General features: G+C 42.6%; 3 protein-coding genes across 3 annotated transcripts in view; 2 read left to right on the top strand and 1 right to left on the bottom strand.

Annotated features, from left to right (window-relative positions):
* The first annotated feature begins 1,250 nt into the window (after positions 1-1,250).
* hgo (homogentisate 1,2-dioxygenase) lies at positions 1,251-4,027 on the top strand. The gene is made up of 8 exons (XM_017901816.1): positions 1,251-1,451; positions 1,522-1,657; positions 1,777-1,910; positions 1,987-2,173; positions 2,249-2,428; positions 2,510-2,733; positions 2,816-2,942; positions 3,645-4,027. The coding sequence occupies exons 1-8, from the start codon at positions 1,434-1,436 to the stop codon at positions 3,962-3,964; spliced, it is 1,326 nt and encodes a 441-aa protein (XP_017757305.1). The 5' UTR covers positions 1,251-1,433; the 3' UTR covers positions 3,965-4,027.
* A 309-nt stretch (positions 4,028-4,336) lies between these two features.
* On the top strand, positions 4,337-7,154 carry LOC108548728 (uncharacterized). Its single transcript, XM_017901815.1, has 9 exons — positions 4,337-4,623; positions 4,762-4,822; positions 4,992-5,138; positions 5,200-5,430; positions 5,525-5,821; positions 5,928-6,029; positions 6,135-6,292; positions 6,379-6,778; positions 6,853-7,154. The coding sequence occupies exons 1-9, from the start codon at positions 4,531-4,533 to the stop codon at positions 7,092-7,094; spliced, it is 1,731 nt and encodes a 576-aa protein (XP_017757304.1). The 5' UTR covers positions 4,337-4,530; the 3' UTR covers positions 7,095-7,154.
* A 1,005-nt stretch (positions 7,155-8,159) lies between these two features.
* Ret (protein kinase receptor Ret oncogene) overlaps positions 8,160-13,833 on the bottom strand; it is a 17,017-nt gene continuing 11,343 nt past the window's right edge. Inside the window, exons 10-18 of the mRNA XM_017901798.1 lie at positions 13,302-13,708; positions 13,112-13,214; positions 12,281-12,449; positions 11,555-11,859; positions 11,055-11,235; positions 10,855-10,984; positions 10,475-10,676; positions 10,221-10,399; positions 8,160-9,059 (exon numbers count right to left, since the gene is read on the bottom strand). Of these exons, the coding sequence (XP_017757287.1) occupies positions 8,611-9,059; positions 10,221-10,399; positions 10,475-10,676; positions 10,855-10,984; positions 11,055-11,235; positions 11,555-11,859; positions 12,281-12,449; positions 13,112-13,214; positions 13,302-13,708 (2,125 nt within the window). The 3' untranslated portion in view covers positions 8,160-8,610. The remainder of the gene's footprint in view (positions 9,060-10,220; positions 10,400-10,474; positions 10,677-10,854; positions 10,985-11,054; positions 11,236-11,554; positions 11,860-12,280; positions 12,450-13,111; positions 13,215-13,301; positions 13,709-13,833) is intronic.

The following is a 13,833-nucleotide window of genomic DNA, read 5'->3' as shown; positions in this document are numbered from 1 at the left end:
CCTCTCCCCCTCCCCCTCCCTCCCCCTCTCCCTCTTCCCCCCCCCCCTCTTCTTCACTATCTGACACCCTTTCCCCTAATACCTCCTTTCCCACCCCTTCGACCCACCTTCATCCCCACGAATTTTTCTATCTCGTTTATAGCGCGTTCCGCCGAGGTCCGATGAATACGATAGACTCGATTCGCGAGGATTCGTGACGAGCTTTAAACCGGAAACGAGCTAACCGGATCGAAAGTTTCTATTCGTTGGACAGGTACGACGGGCGAGCAAGTTACTGACGTTTCGCGCGAGGCGTTTCGCGACTGGAAAGGAAACGGTCATACCGCGAGAAACGACATCGCGACGCCTCGAATCGAGCGTTCGGCCTGCATCCGTGTACGCCGTTATTCGCCTGGCGGCCGAGCAGGATGCAGAAGAAGAAAGGTTGCCCCGTTGCCGGAGAAGGAATCTTCTGTTTGCGCGCGAGATTTCTCTCTCCCTCTTTCTTTCTTCCTCTCTCGCTTAACTGTAAACAGCCCCCACTTCTCCGTAATTTCGTTCCCTCGGCTAGATCGAAACGCGGACGACTCTCTTAACGCGCGGCAAATTACGCGCAATTAGCTCGTTTCGCTCGTCAACCTTCTCCGCTCGGTTCTTCTTCTCTTCATCCTCTTTCTAAACGTTCGTCGGGACACGTCGGCGCAAGAACGCACGATCTAACTTCCATCCGATTGGGCCCTTTTCGCTTCCTGTGATATCCGATTCGCCCGCCAAGACAATCTACCCGACAAACGCTGACATTTCCTACCTTCGCGGTCGAGCTCCGATCAAGAGGACCAGTTTTCTCGAGCGAAAGGCGCGAGTTACTTTTGCCCTGCCAACCATGCCGAAATTGCTGCCGTCGCTCCATCAATCTCGTTCCGACGAAGAAACACAAGCGCGTATCGATCGTTTCACGTTTCCGTTTAGCCTAGTCGTAAACCGGATTGCTTTTGCATCGATTTCACGCGCGTGTGTAACCATTTATTTCTTACTTTTTTCATCTTTTTCCACTTCCTCTGAATACCAACTAGACCACTTTTATTGGTCAACTTTGTCGGTGTATTGGCGAGAACGGTTCCCGGTATACGTGTGTATGTATGACGTGTGCGTAGCGGGAATAGAGCGTGGGGGCTCGTCTCAACATCCAGGTACGACGATTAATTTTCATAGCGCACGTGGAATTCCAGACTTTGGAAACGAGACACGGGTGTCGCCTCTATTAATGGGTCGCGCCTTCCTATATTGCGAAACGGCATTGGTCGGCACTATGGCAAAACACGTAAACACGTTCTTTGCATAATGACGATCCTGTTGCTACTACGTATGAGTTGAGGACAGCCGGTGTCGTTTGCTTATAAAAGGGTGAAGCAGCGGAAAGACAGGTGTATTCAGCGGACAGGGAACGTCACGCGATGAAGGACGAGTTCAAGGTAGTAGCGCAATGCCGCGTCGTTTCTCTCCATCTCGTGATTATTTTTCACCGATTTCTCTCGTTTCCAGTATTTGACCGGATTCGGTAACGAATTTTCCAGCGAGGATGCACGTTGTCCCGGTGCATTACCCATCCATCAGAACAACCCTCAAAAATGCCCTTACGGTCTGTACGCGGAGCAACTGTCGGGTACGTCGTTCACTGGTAAGTAATCTCGTCGAGTCCACACAGTGTCTCAGTCACATATCACACACACACACACGCGCGCGCGCGCGCGCGCGTGTATATAGAAGGGAGAAGTTGTCAATCGTACCGTTTCGCAGCACCTCGCTCTCGGAACAGACGTTCGTGGCTATATCGAATCAGACCGTCGGTCGTCCATAATCCTTTCGTACCGATCAAGCGCGTTTCTCGTCTCGACTATAAATGGGATGCCGTAGCTCCGACGCCGAATCAGGTATCGATCTAATCCAAACTTAACTCACCGTCTCTGCTATTTCGCGGTGTTCGAACGTGTTCGTTCCATGTTTCAGCTACGATGGAAACCGTTTGACGTGCCGACCAGACAGGCCATGGAGGTGGACTTTGTCGACGGTTTGCACACGATATGCGGCGCGGGTGATTTTCGAGCACGTCAGGGTGTCGCGATCCACGTGTACCTTTGTAATGCCTCCATGAAGAACAAGGCTTTTTACAATGCCGATGGAGATTTCCTCATTGGTTCGTACGAATTCGATCGCGAGCACGAATTACGCGTGCCAAGTTTTGGTCGATACGAAATCGTATTATTTATAGTGCCTCAGCTTGGAGCGTTGGTGATAACCACGGAGTTTGGTCAAATTCGTTGCGAACCGAATGAGATATGCGTAATCCAGCAAGGCATGCGATTCAACGTTACGGTTTTTGGCCCGTCTCGGGGATATATCCTAGAAGTGTACGACGACCATTTTCAACTTCCCGAATTGGGGCCAATAGGTAACGAATCGTTCGGTGAATAAATTGCGAATTTTTCGTTTGCCAACGATCGCGAGGTAACAACGTTTGATCTCGGAACAGGAGCGAATGGGCTAGCAAATCCACGGGATTTTCAAACACCGGTCGCGTGTTACGAGAATCGTGAAATCGATTACGAGATCGTGTGCAAGTACCACGGTAAGCTGTTCGTCGCCGAACAAGAACACAGTCCGTTCGACGTGGTTGCTTGGCATGGAAATTACGTTCCGTTTAAATACGACCTCGACAAATTTATGGTCGTTAATACGGTTTCCTTCGATCACTGCGTAAGTTTATTGAGAGAGTTGTCTGCGATACCCTCTCCCGATAATCGAATCGATCGTATATGGTGTTTGTTTTTTTCCACAGGACCCCTCGATCTTCACCGTTTTGACGTGTCCTTCGGGAAAGATTGGCACAGCGGCGGCAGATTTTGTAATATTTCCACCTCGTTGGTCTGTGCAGGAGCACACTTTTCGGCCTCCTTATTATCATCGTAAGTATATAGAAAGTCGAATATCCGTCGAGAGAATGTGAAAAAGCAACAAACACGATCGATGGTAGAACGGGATGGAGAAATTTCGAGAGTGGTCGTGGATGTGACCATGGCTACTTGGGATCGTGCTACGAAGCAGCATCGATCCCGTTTGACGCTGTCACAATCTAGAATGGAACTCGATGTCGTTTCTTTCGCATCTTTCCTACGTCCTCTTCCTTTCTTTTCTATTTTTCACTTTCCGATTAAGAAATAAATAACGATACGTATTGCCGTGGTTGTTTCCATTTTGCTTTTCTGCGATGATCCGGTGCCAATTGCATGGCTCGATACTTCGTTATGCTAGACCGATTTTAAAAATCGCGTAACCGAGATGTCGGTGAAAACTCGGAATTTTCACCGACGATATCGATCCACTTCCTTTTTCTTTCGCGGCTATCGTTCCTAGCGTTTCTTTTCGTGTAAAACCTACAATTTTTCCCTTCTCCAAACTTATCCCTCCCCTCACACTATGCGCGCGCGCGCGCGCACACACACACACACACACACACACACACACACACGCGCGCGCGCGCGCGCGCGCGCATATACACTGACTGTCGTAAATGCACTCGCTCACACTGTTTTTCGTCCAAGCTTGATTACACGGCAAAACTATTGATATTACGTGATTTACGAGTATCTTATGATTTTGTTCTGTAGGAAATTGTATGAGCGAATTCATGGGTTTGATAAAGGGACAGTATGAAGCTAAAGAGGAAAGCTTCCAACCAGGCGGAGCGTCGTTGCATTCTGTTATGACGCCACATGGACCGGATGCGCGTTGTTTCGAAACTGCTTCAAACAACGTGCTAAAACCTGAACGCACCGCCGATGGAACTCAGGCTTTCATGTTCGAGACGTCTTATAATTTGACGATAACCGAATGGGCTGCGAACCTTTCGAATAAATTGGACAGCGATTATTACAAATGTTGGCAATCCCTTAAGAAGCACTTTGTTATAGATGCAAACCTTTCGTAAAACATTTATTTTCCTATTTTTCACATTCTTCCCCCCACCCCTCCTGTTTCGCGTTTACACGCTTTCTTTTCGTTACGTTTCATAAAAGAGACAATAAAGAATTCGATTCGGTGTCAGTTTGTCCTTTACAATTACACCTTATTTACCTTCTTTTTCTTCCTTTCACAATTGTACGACAGACAATGGATGATAATAATCGCTTACGATAAACGAATAGAACCGTTCACATATACATTCTTTGTTTCTCGATTGTCTTTATCTCGAATTAGATTCTTATAACGAGTTTATCATGATTATCCGACGTTTATCATCTGCGTCGAAACTATACGAGTTTATATTTTTCCTCGGTAGAGTGCGTTCGAGGATAAACACAGAGCGATGTGCGTCCACTAGTTTGCATTGTATAAATTCGCGTAGAAAGTTATAAACCGTCGTGTTTAAACATAATGTTCTATCACCTAAAGTCTGAAAGATCGTTCAAGTGTTGATGCTGGGTGTAACATAAATATGTTGACTTCGACGAAACTGTTGACTAGTTGTGGTTAATTCTTAATTCTAACCTTACAATGCGGAGACTCGTCAACTTTGCGATGCTTCTTTGTTACTTGAGTAGAAGCGTCGTAGCTTTGCATTGTTACCCAGACTACTGTCAGAACGTGGTAATTTTTTGTCCTTGTCCGAATAGTTTACGATTCATTTTTTGCATTTCTAGATAATTATTTCGAATGTTCTTCAAGCGACAAAATTAATGTTTGCTGTTCGATATTATTTGTTAAATCGTCTATTTGTTTTTGCAGACCAAACTAGTTGCTACACCTGGTTTCCAGTGTCTATTGACAAAAGTTCAGAGGGATGGAGGTACGATATATTTATATAAACATGTGTAATATGTGTATATGTAACTTAAACACATTCGAACATTGGCAGCATTGGCTAAATGTACGATGATGATTCGTGTGGGATAGCGTATAATTGCAATGGTACAAGATGGAAATGAAATATGCGAATTATTGACTTTTTTTCGTAGATTGCGCTAAACTCACGTTCGAAGGCTACAGTCGCTATCAACCTAATGATGAAACAACTGAATTTAGTTTACGTGCATACACGTATGAAGTATCCGAGTACAAATGGACAGCCTTTAATTTAAGTGTTTCCAATGCAAGCTTTCGTGGTAAGACTCATAGAGTAAAATAATTTTCTTCCGTTGCTTGAAATTTTTCTGTATTAAATAGGTCTGGTTACGCGTTATCAAAGTTTATTGGATGAAAATGAAGCAGCCTGTAGATATATTGAACTTTATGGAAACGCAACTGTTCCTACTCCAAAGGAACTGTACGTGTCTTGTCCATTTGCTGATGAATCTTACGAATCTGTTCCATACCGATTAGATTACCTTGTAACAGGAGAAAAGTATAAGTATAGCAAGCGATACGTTTTCAATGTACCTGTGCACAAATTTATCGGTGAGTCTTTATGTCAGATTTTTTTTGTCGAATGAAAATCAGCAGCTGCATGATCATTGTACTGATTGATTTCCTTAAATCTGCGCTATCTCAGGAGAAGGTGTAAGTATAAAGGAATACAAACCATTCGTATACATAGATGTATCTTATGCTCCTCTCCTCTCGTTACACGTTCAACCACTGCCAGAAGTATATAACGTAACAGGTTATAAAATTTGGTTAATAAACAATGATACGGATTTCGTGAAAACATTCAATATGACGAGTAAACAAGATATTCGATACAACTTTACCGCGCATACCGGTGTGTTTTATTTTAAAGTTGCTCCTATGCATTCAGACTGTGGTGACTATGGGTGCGTGAATAGTACGACGCCCTTCATCATTATACGTAAGCAAACAAACATTTACTAAACGTGGATATATAATCTCAAAATCTTCTCGATTAAAAGTATGAAAGCTGTTTTGCATTACGGTAATCTGGTTGTATTTTTCAGAAGAAACATCTCACCGTCTTTTAATTATGATAATCAGCACTGTATGGATACCGCCAGTGATATTGTATGTGCTTTATCATCTTTACAAATTGTATAGAAAGGGTAAAATTGCAATGTTTTTGTAAATTTTTCCTACATTATTTCTGCATTTTCTGCATTATTGTTCGAGCAATGAAATTTATGCGTTTGTTTCGTGCATTTTTGTAGAAGCATCGAAAAGGAGAGGAAAACCAAAATGTCTGTTGGTATACTCACCGACACGACTGTCTCATATCAACGTAATGATCGAGCTAGCAAAATATTTAAGAATTTGTGACATTAATGCCATGATAGACATGCTCGACGTTACGGATACCACGGGCAAAGTTAGTGCCAGTAGTGACACCGTTTATTCCAAATAACATTTTCCGCGAAAATGTTAATCTTACGACTTGTTATGCTTGTAACGTAGGATCCAGAATGTTGGTGCGATGCTGCGTTCCGAAACGCTGACATTGTCCTTATTGCAACTTCTCCGCCGCCTAAGAAGCCTGCGGTATCGACTATATATCGAAACACCGGTAATTACCTTTTACGATTGGTTAGAGAGAATCAGACGCAGAAAGAAAAACGCTGTTATATTGTGCAATTACCGTACTGTAAATCGGACGATATACCCGAAGAAACGAGGCATTTGAAGAGACTTTGTTTGCCAAAAGAATTACCTAAGCTCGTAAAAATGATTCATAAAATGGAACGTGTAAGATGTGTTTCTACGGTATCCGACAGGGAGTTTTTGGACAGCGTGAAATTGGCGAAACTCGAGATATTAGAAGAAGATGCAAATATCGCGAAAGACGAACGAGAAACTGGTTAGTTGCCCTTAATTTTGTAACGTTTATCTAACACGAATGTCTCGTGGCTAGTTTATATGCTGGTATTTTAGAAAACCTTTTACCTTTGGAAAACTCGGAAATATCAAATAATCAGACTTTTACTTCGACTATACTGGATGATAACGCCGTCCATTCTCAATCGTTCACAACGAATATCGATGAATTAAACTTACTCGGAGAGAGTGAAGAGAACGGAGAAAATGGAAAAAACGAAGAGTGCGAAGAAGAACGTACTCGTAAATCTTCGAAAAACGACACTTGCGCATTTCGTATCGATGAATTGAATTTGTGATTTCATTTCATTACCGTTTGATGCCATGAACACCATGAACAATTTTGACTCTTGCGTAAGGTAGATAATTTTTTAAGATGTAAGACATTTTTTTATACATATATGGATTTAATTTAATAAACGCTAGTTCTTTTTGTTACCATATAACTTCTCCCCCATTTCCATTTATTGTAATTCATGTTTTACAACTTTCAATTTGTCGGCGTACAAATGTTTTATATATTTTTTTACGCCTATGTGTATGCGTTCGCGCATACTGGTTAACACGATATTAACGACGGTACAATCATAACGGTTACGTTCATCGCGGCTTATATTCGTGCTAGTCGATCGTTGGAAAGTAAGCAAACGTATAGTGCTATATAACTAAATTTGTACTTGGATGCTTGCGTCATAAACGACAAGTGACAACTAATTAATACAATGAAATGGAATGCTCGGCTTTGTACGTAAACTGAAAAGGAGCGAACTGATTCATCGAGGTATGAGAAAGCAGTCTTATTCGAGTACGATTACATCGATCAACAAGTGGGATGCTTGAATTCCTTTTTCTTTTTGCGTGTTCTGTTACATGATAATATAATATTCGTTTCATGTATGCTATTTCATATCGAAATATTTACCGGTAAAATACGTTAAATGCTGGAAGCCGTTACCGTGATACATCGAACTGGAAGCTTAATCGTTTGGTGTTAATAATCAATCGTTGCGACTTTGTCTTTTTTCCAATGTTCTTTGTTACGCAATTGATTTAGAAACTACAAAGTAGTATGAAAGAGCCTTTCACGAAGTTAATTGGAAGTTGGTCAATCTCTGTGGAATACAAGAGACCTTGTCGCGTGCCGTAGGTAGGAAGCCATTTACTATTATTCGTTTCGTAGGTTTGAATTCAATTTCATCGAGATGCGAATAAGGAAACGTAGAAAGATTTCTAATAACAGTTTGAGAATTTCGAAATTGTTGTTTGATTCGGTAAATTGAATAGCTTCGAATATCGTTGAATTTAATATTCAATAATAATAATGATAAAAATTCAAGAGTATAAAAAGTGACAAGCGTGTTGAATCGAGAGACTTACTAGTGACTTCTAGCTTAATACGATATTAAACGATCTGATATTCTTCACACTATCGTGGATATCGCGTTTAACTCTTAGCTTTGCAAGTATCGATCTATTTGGACGTACAATACTGCGCATCTTTCTCTAGACTGCAAACGAATTGGAAATTACACCGCTTCGCGTATTCGTCTATTCGTGTATTGTGCGACACATATGTTTGTGGTGATTGGTGGTAAAAGTAAAGAAATGAAGAGGCGCAAGAAGTATCGGTGTCGCACGGTGTCGAAGATGTTTCATGCTTGTCAAATAGTTGCATCGCGTTTCCTTTCTCCTAATTCGTTCGTCTCATATTGGTCTCATATCGTTTCATATTGCATCATATCATATCCGGACAACCTTGTTCTTCCCGTATGAAAGAACGACTCGAGCTTTATCACCATTAGCTTTCCGATCTCTCTAATCTTTGCATGTCTCGTTTACTCGGTTACTTCGATTTTTATCCGTATCGTCGTTTTCATTGACAAACACGAGTAACTCTTCCGCCTCCGCTTCGGTCTCTGTTTCCGTTTCCAAAGACTTTTTACCTTCCATGTCGATGTACGATTGCGAACGTTCGTTCGTTGGCGTGACTAGATCGTTCTCGCTATTACTGGTAACACTGGCGTTTCTGAATTTGATAGGACTCTCGTAATGATTGACACGAAAACTCGGTGACCGATCGTTCACGTATAATTTGACGGATTCTACGGAGAACGTTTCTACGGGTTCTTGCCAAAGGGTTTGAAGCTTGTCGATCTTGTCGCACTTGGTCACCGTATCGGAACACGGTTTCTTCAGATAGTTTACAACGTCGGTATTCAAAGGATTGCTGGTATCGCTATCGTCTGTCACTTCGTTGCCGGAACCTGTCGCAGCAAAGTTATTCGATACTTATTATCGATTACACTGTACAACAAATTTTAACTGTCTTTAATTTGTAATTAATGCTTGTCTTAAAAGTTAGATGAAAGTAAGCCGAGTTTATCAATGTCCATAATTATAATTATTCCTGCTCTGAATAACTATACTTGGTCATCGAAGTTTAAAAATAACCCTCTGAGCTTACTTCCTACGCACGTTCTTGCAGCTTTACAAAAAGTTCATATATGTGAGAGGAATTTGACACTCAGTAGTGGACTATGCAGGCTTTTTTGAAGAAGAAATCGTATATCGGCAACCGGTAAGCAGAATTATCCCGCCACGTAGCCATTGTTTGTTCGTGTAGCTTAGTACGGGGTCGTTGTCACGCGTGATTGTCACCAAAATCATCGTCCAGTGGATTTCATCTTTTTATGTATATCATATGTATATGTTTTCATGTATTCCTTTATACTAACTGCAAAATTATGAGAGAAATTTCTCTAAATCGCTTGTAATTTGAAACAGTTTCGTTATTCGATATATAAAGACGAATGACTTTTTAATATAAAGTTGTTAAAAAATAAACGTTTCTAAGGTTTTTACTTTTCGTGCAATACTTTGTTTTAACCAGAAATACAGAGGAAATAAAAATATTTTATCATACACACACATATATATATATATATATATATATAATGAAGGAAATTTATCGTATGGAAGTGCAAATGCAGGTGTAGTTTACGAAAAATGTATAAATTATCAAATGTATCATTGATAATAAATTAAAATTGTCAATAACAAACTGCTTAAAGTATACAAGTATTTATTTTTAAACTTTGATGACCAATTATAGTTATTCAGAAGCAGGAGTAATTATATTTATGAATATGAATAAACTCGCGATACTTTCACCTGACTATCAAGATAAGAATGAGCCTCCTAACGTTCTTACTTTTTACGTAATACTTCATTTTAGCGAAAAATCGTGCGTTTTAGAAAAGAACTTGGAATTTTCGAAAACTGAGGCTGATGAAGCAATTTCGATGACGGATTCGTATTGAGAAAAGTAAGCTGTACAAGACTCACCTAATGGATATCACAGATTAAAATTCCCTTTAAACAATGTTTCTTGAAAGGAGAGAAAAAACGAGATAGAAAATACGCACTACTTGGACTGTCCAAGGCATGGAGGGAAGCGAAATAGGCTTGATTATGAACGGTTCTCGGATTTAGATCCAAATATTCCACGCTGTCTTCTAACATTTTTTCCCAATGATTGGTAAGTTCTTTAAAGGACGGCCTCATGGTAGGTTCTTGGTGCCAGCAAGACATCATTAGTTTGTATCTATGAGCAAAAGATATCGTTTACGCAAAAGAAATATTTACGAGTATGGGCAAATCGAGATGTCGATTTACTTACAATTGTTGCGAGCAATTGGCTGGTCTTTCCATGCGATATCCAGCTTTGAGTAGGTTGTAGAGATTGTGCACGTCCACGCCAGGATAAGGTGAAGCGCCTAAAGTGACCAGTTCCCAAAGGAGAATACCGAAACTCCAGACGTCCGATTTACTGGTATACACGTGATCCGCGAGGGATTCCGGTGCCATCCATTTCACCGGCACTGCGAGAACGTAAAGTACATTGGATTAAACGAAAATTTGGTGAATCTCGGTGACGTCGCTAGTTAAAGCTGTCTTCTCGCCTAATCTAAATTCTTAGACAATAGTTTGGACAAATGAAAAAGAATGCGCGACGAAGAGATGGATTGGAACGTTTTGGAAATAACGCGACAAACATACCTCGTCCTTTGCTGCGCTTTAAATACGCGTCGTCTTCGTAGACGTCACGCGTCAGTCCAAAATCCGAGATTTTGCAAACTTTTTCGGCTGCTAGCAGCACATTCCTGGCAGCGAGATCCCTGTGAACCAACTGGATAACGAGACCGCGAGGTTAATCTCGAATTCGAGGATGAAGCACGCGATTACCGTGACGGGATTACCTTAATGTCCGCGAGATAGGCCATTCCTTTGCTGATCTGCCATGCGAAGGATAAAATATCACGCGGCGTAACTGTGTATACGGACGTTCCGTTCGTTTCACCGACGAGCACGTTAGACAAGGATAGACATCCACCGGCTCTAGCCTCGGATTCCAAATGTCGGCTACGTCTCAAGTAATTCCTGTGAAATTTCCGCATCCCGTATTCGTAATATCGAAGGGTAAACTGGAATGAAAACGGGAGAAAAGGAGAGAAATGGGAGGAAAACGAGACACACGCGAAGATGCGACTAGAATGTCGCCTGTTGTCGTCTGTTGTCGTCTGTTGGTCACCAACGTCTGTTCTCCTTATCTCGCGAGAATGCGAGACGGAAGAAGAATTCAATTAACGCGTCGCGTGGTTCGCTCGCGGAACGGTTATTGTCCGGATGCTGGGCAAATTTTCTCCTACGGAATTTCATAATCGGTGAATATACGGCAAGTACTTATGCCTGTACTTACCGTAACGAGCCAAACTCGGCGAATTCGATGATGAGGTAGACCGGAGCACCGGGAGTGGTGCAGGCACCCAACAATCTGATCACGTTCGGGTGCTGAGCCTCTTTCAGCAGCTGATACTCCGACAGCAAGTCCGCCAATTCGGAGGCGCACGCGTTTTCTTTCAAAGTCTTCACGGCGACGGTCGTAAGCCCCGAGATTCCTCCGATGTCGACGGCTTTGGCACGCAGCACGCGACCGAATTCTCCTTCGCCGAGTATTTGTTCGATGGTCAATCGCGATCGTGGAAATTCCCATTTCGGATCCGGCTAGTAAAACATTTCGACGAAACGACTCGATATATATTTTCTAAATAGAAAAAATAACGTGGACGGATTTTCAGTTAAAAACTGTGTTTCGAGGAAGTCGCGAAATAGGAACGTTTCGCAGAATGGGTTTACCAATTGAAAAACCTTAGTTTCCCAGAAATTCAATATTATAATTTCATTTCTGCTGCAGCGTTCTTGCCTTTGCGTTCGCATTTACGCGATGTTATAGCAGCGAGTTTAAAAAGTAACGTTCGCAAGATTCCGAGGGACGTCGTAAAACGTTTAACTCGAAGATTCAACGAATCCTTAAGTTAATCCATTGTTCCTTTGCGATTGCAGATATTACAAGATACAAGATACAAGATACAAGATACAAGATACAAGATACGAGATAACGAGATAAAAGATTGAAAGAACTTACCGGATAGGTTTTGGGAAGCAGGAGATGTCGATTGGCCGCGGTGAAGGTGTCCAAACCGATGAGTAGACCGTCACCTCTGTCGATGTAGTCCGAAGATAGTATGCCGACTACGTTCGAGTCACCGTCGACCCGACGTTTCCCCTCTCGTCGAGCTTCCTTTGCAGCCAATCTGAAAGGCAAAATTCACGCATCGGTTAATATTCTTTACCGAGCACGATCGATGACGCAGAGTTATTTCATCTAGCGGAATATTCGTTGGACGGCTTTCCCGAAAGACCAGTGCAAGCATCCGCGTTCAAACGAGGAGAAAACTTTTTCAATTTCGTGTCCGCTGTTTCGTCCGTGTGCAAACGCTCGCGCTCGGTTTCTTATCGATACAGCGGTGGTAATGCACGAGGTCGAAATAGTCATCCTGTATGAAATATCATACCTTTATCCTATCATCGATCGAGATTTCATAGCCAGGCCGATGGTCGCGACAAAAGGAACGTTTTATTCGAAACAGCTAGATAAACGTGCTGGTCGATCGAGCGTCGTTATCGAAATATCCGAGACTCGACAGTCCTCTTTCCGATCTCGAGAACCGTTTGTTCGGCGGTAGTCGATCGAACGATCGAGCTGAGTCGAGTACAAAGGACTTGGTTCGAGGGTTATCTAGAATTTGACCAGCTGTAATTCTTCAGCTGTCGCGGGAATTTGCGTCTATTTTGCTCTGGCAAACATCGTTTTAATGCAAACGCATCGCCTTTGGTCACGTTTCAATCTCTGAATGCTCTGCTACGGATCCGTTCGATCCGTAGCCGAGGGGCAGGCTTACGCGCCACGTCTTACCTGTATCTCGACGTGACGAAGGAACCAACGATCACTATCAAGACGAAGAAGCTGCCCCCGATTATGCCTATCATACAGATGGGTCCACACGGCCCGTGAGACGCTGCGGGTGGAAAATAGAAAGACAAAGAGTTAAAAGAGGCTAGGTAACGAAATCGCAAGTGCTAGATTTAAAGAACGCTCGAGGAACCTTTTCGGGCACCAGACATCAAATACTCGTTTTCTCCATCTTTCGACTTGCCGGTCTCACCCTCCTTCCCTCCTTTACCGTATTTTCCCTCCTTATTGCCTTTCCCGGGATCATCGTTGCGGATACGAAAATGTTCCACGTTGCAGGTGCATTGCAACGCATCGTTGCACGTGCAAGTTCCCAAACCGCTTTTGATACCGCGGTCGTTCTTGTTCAAAGTGGCAAAGTGTACGTCGACGGTACAGTCCTGAGGACAGATGCGAGGATCCAATCGTTCGACTTCGTCGCACTGGTTGTCGGGACAGTGAGTCAGATCGGGGGAGCAAGTCGGGTAGTTGTCGGAAAATACGGAAGCGTTCGATCGTTTGTTCCATCTCCATAAGCATTGTCCGGAAAAGTTGCCTTTGCTGAAAAATAGAGGGAAGACCGTGCGGGATGACAGATCGAAGAGGAAGTCGGAGAGCAACGTTTCGAATGGAAAAGAAGGGAAAAGAAGGGAAAAGAAGGGAAAAGAAGGGAAAAAAGCGTCGTG

This window comes from Eufriesea mexicana, unplaced genomic scaffold (genome assembly GCF_001483705.2).
Source record: "Eufriesea mexicana isolate 0111107269 unplaced genomic scaffold, ASM148370v2 scaffold1767, whole genome shotgun sequence".
NCBI lineage: Eukaryota > Metazoa > Arthropoda > Insecta > Hymenoptera > Apidae > Eufriesea > Eufriesea mexicana.
This window is presented reverse-complemented; position numbering and strand designations above follow the sequence as displayed.

What these genes read in the sequence shown, in the direction of transcription:
- hgo (XM_017901816.1), top strand. An exon ending in GTCGGGTACGTCGTTCACTG is followed by an intron (nt 1,658 to 1,776) that starts GTAAGTAATCTC and finishes ACCGTTTCGCAG; the next exon opens with CACCTCGCTCTCGGAACAGA. An exon ending in TAGCTCCGACGCCGAATCAG is followed by an intron (nt 1,911 to 1,986) that starts GTATCGATCTAA and finishes TCCATGTTTCAG; the next exon opens with CTACGATGGAAACCGTTTGA.
- LOC108548728 (XM_017901815.1), top strand. Translation starts at nt 4,531, where the DNA reads ATGCGGAGACTCGTCAACTTTGCGATGCTTCTTTGTTACTTGAGTAGA. An exon ending in GACGCCCTTCATCATTATAC is followed by an intron (nt 5,822 to 5,927) that starts GTAAGCAAACAA and finishes TGTATTTTTCAG; the next exon opens with AAGAAACATCTCACCGTCTT. An exon ending in GAAAGACGAACGAGAAACTG is followed by an intron (nt 6,779 to 6,852) that starts GTTAGTTGCCCT and finishes CTGGTATTTTAG; the next exon opens with AAAACCTTTTACCTTTGGAA.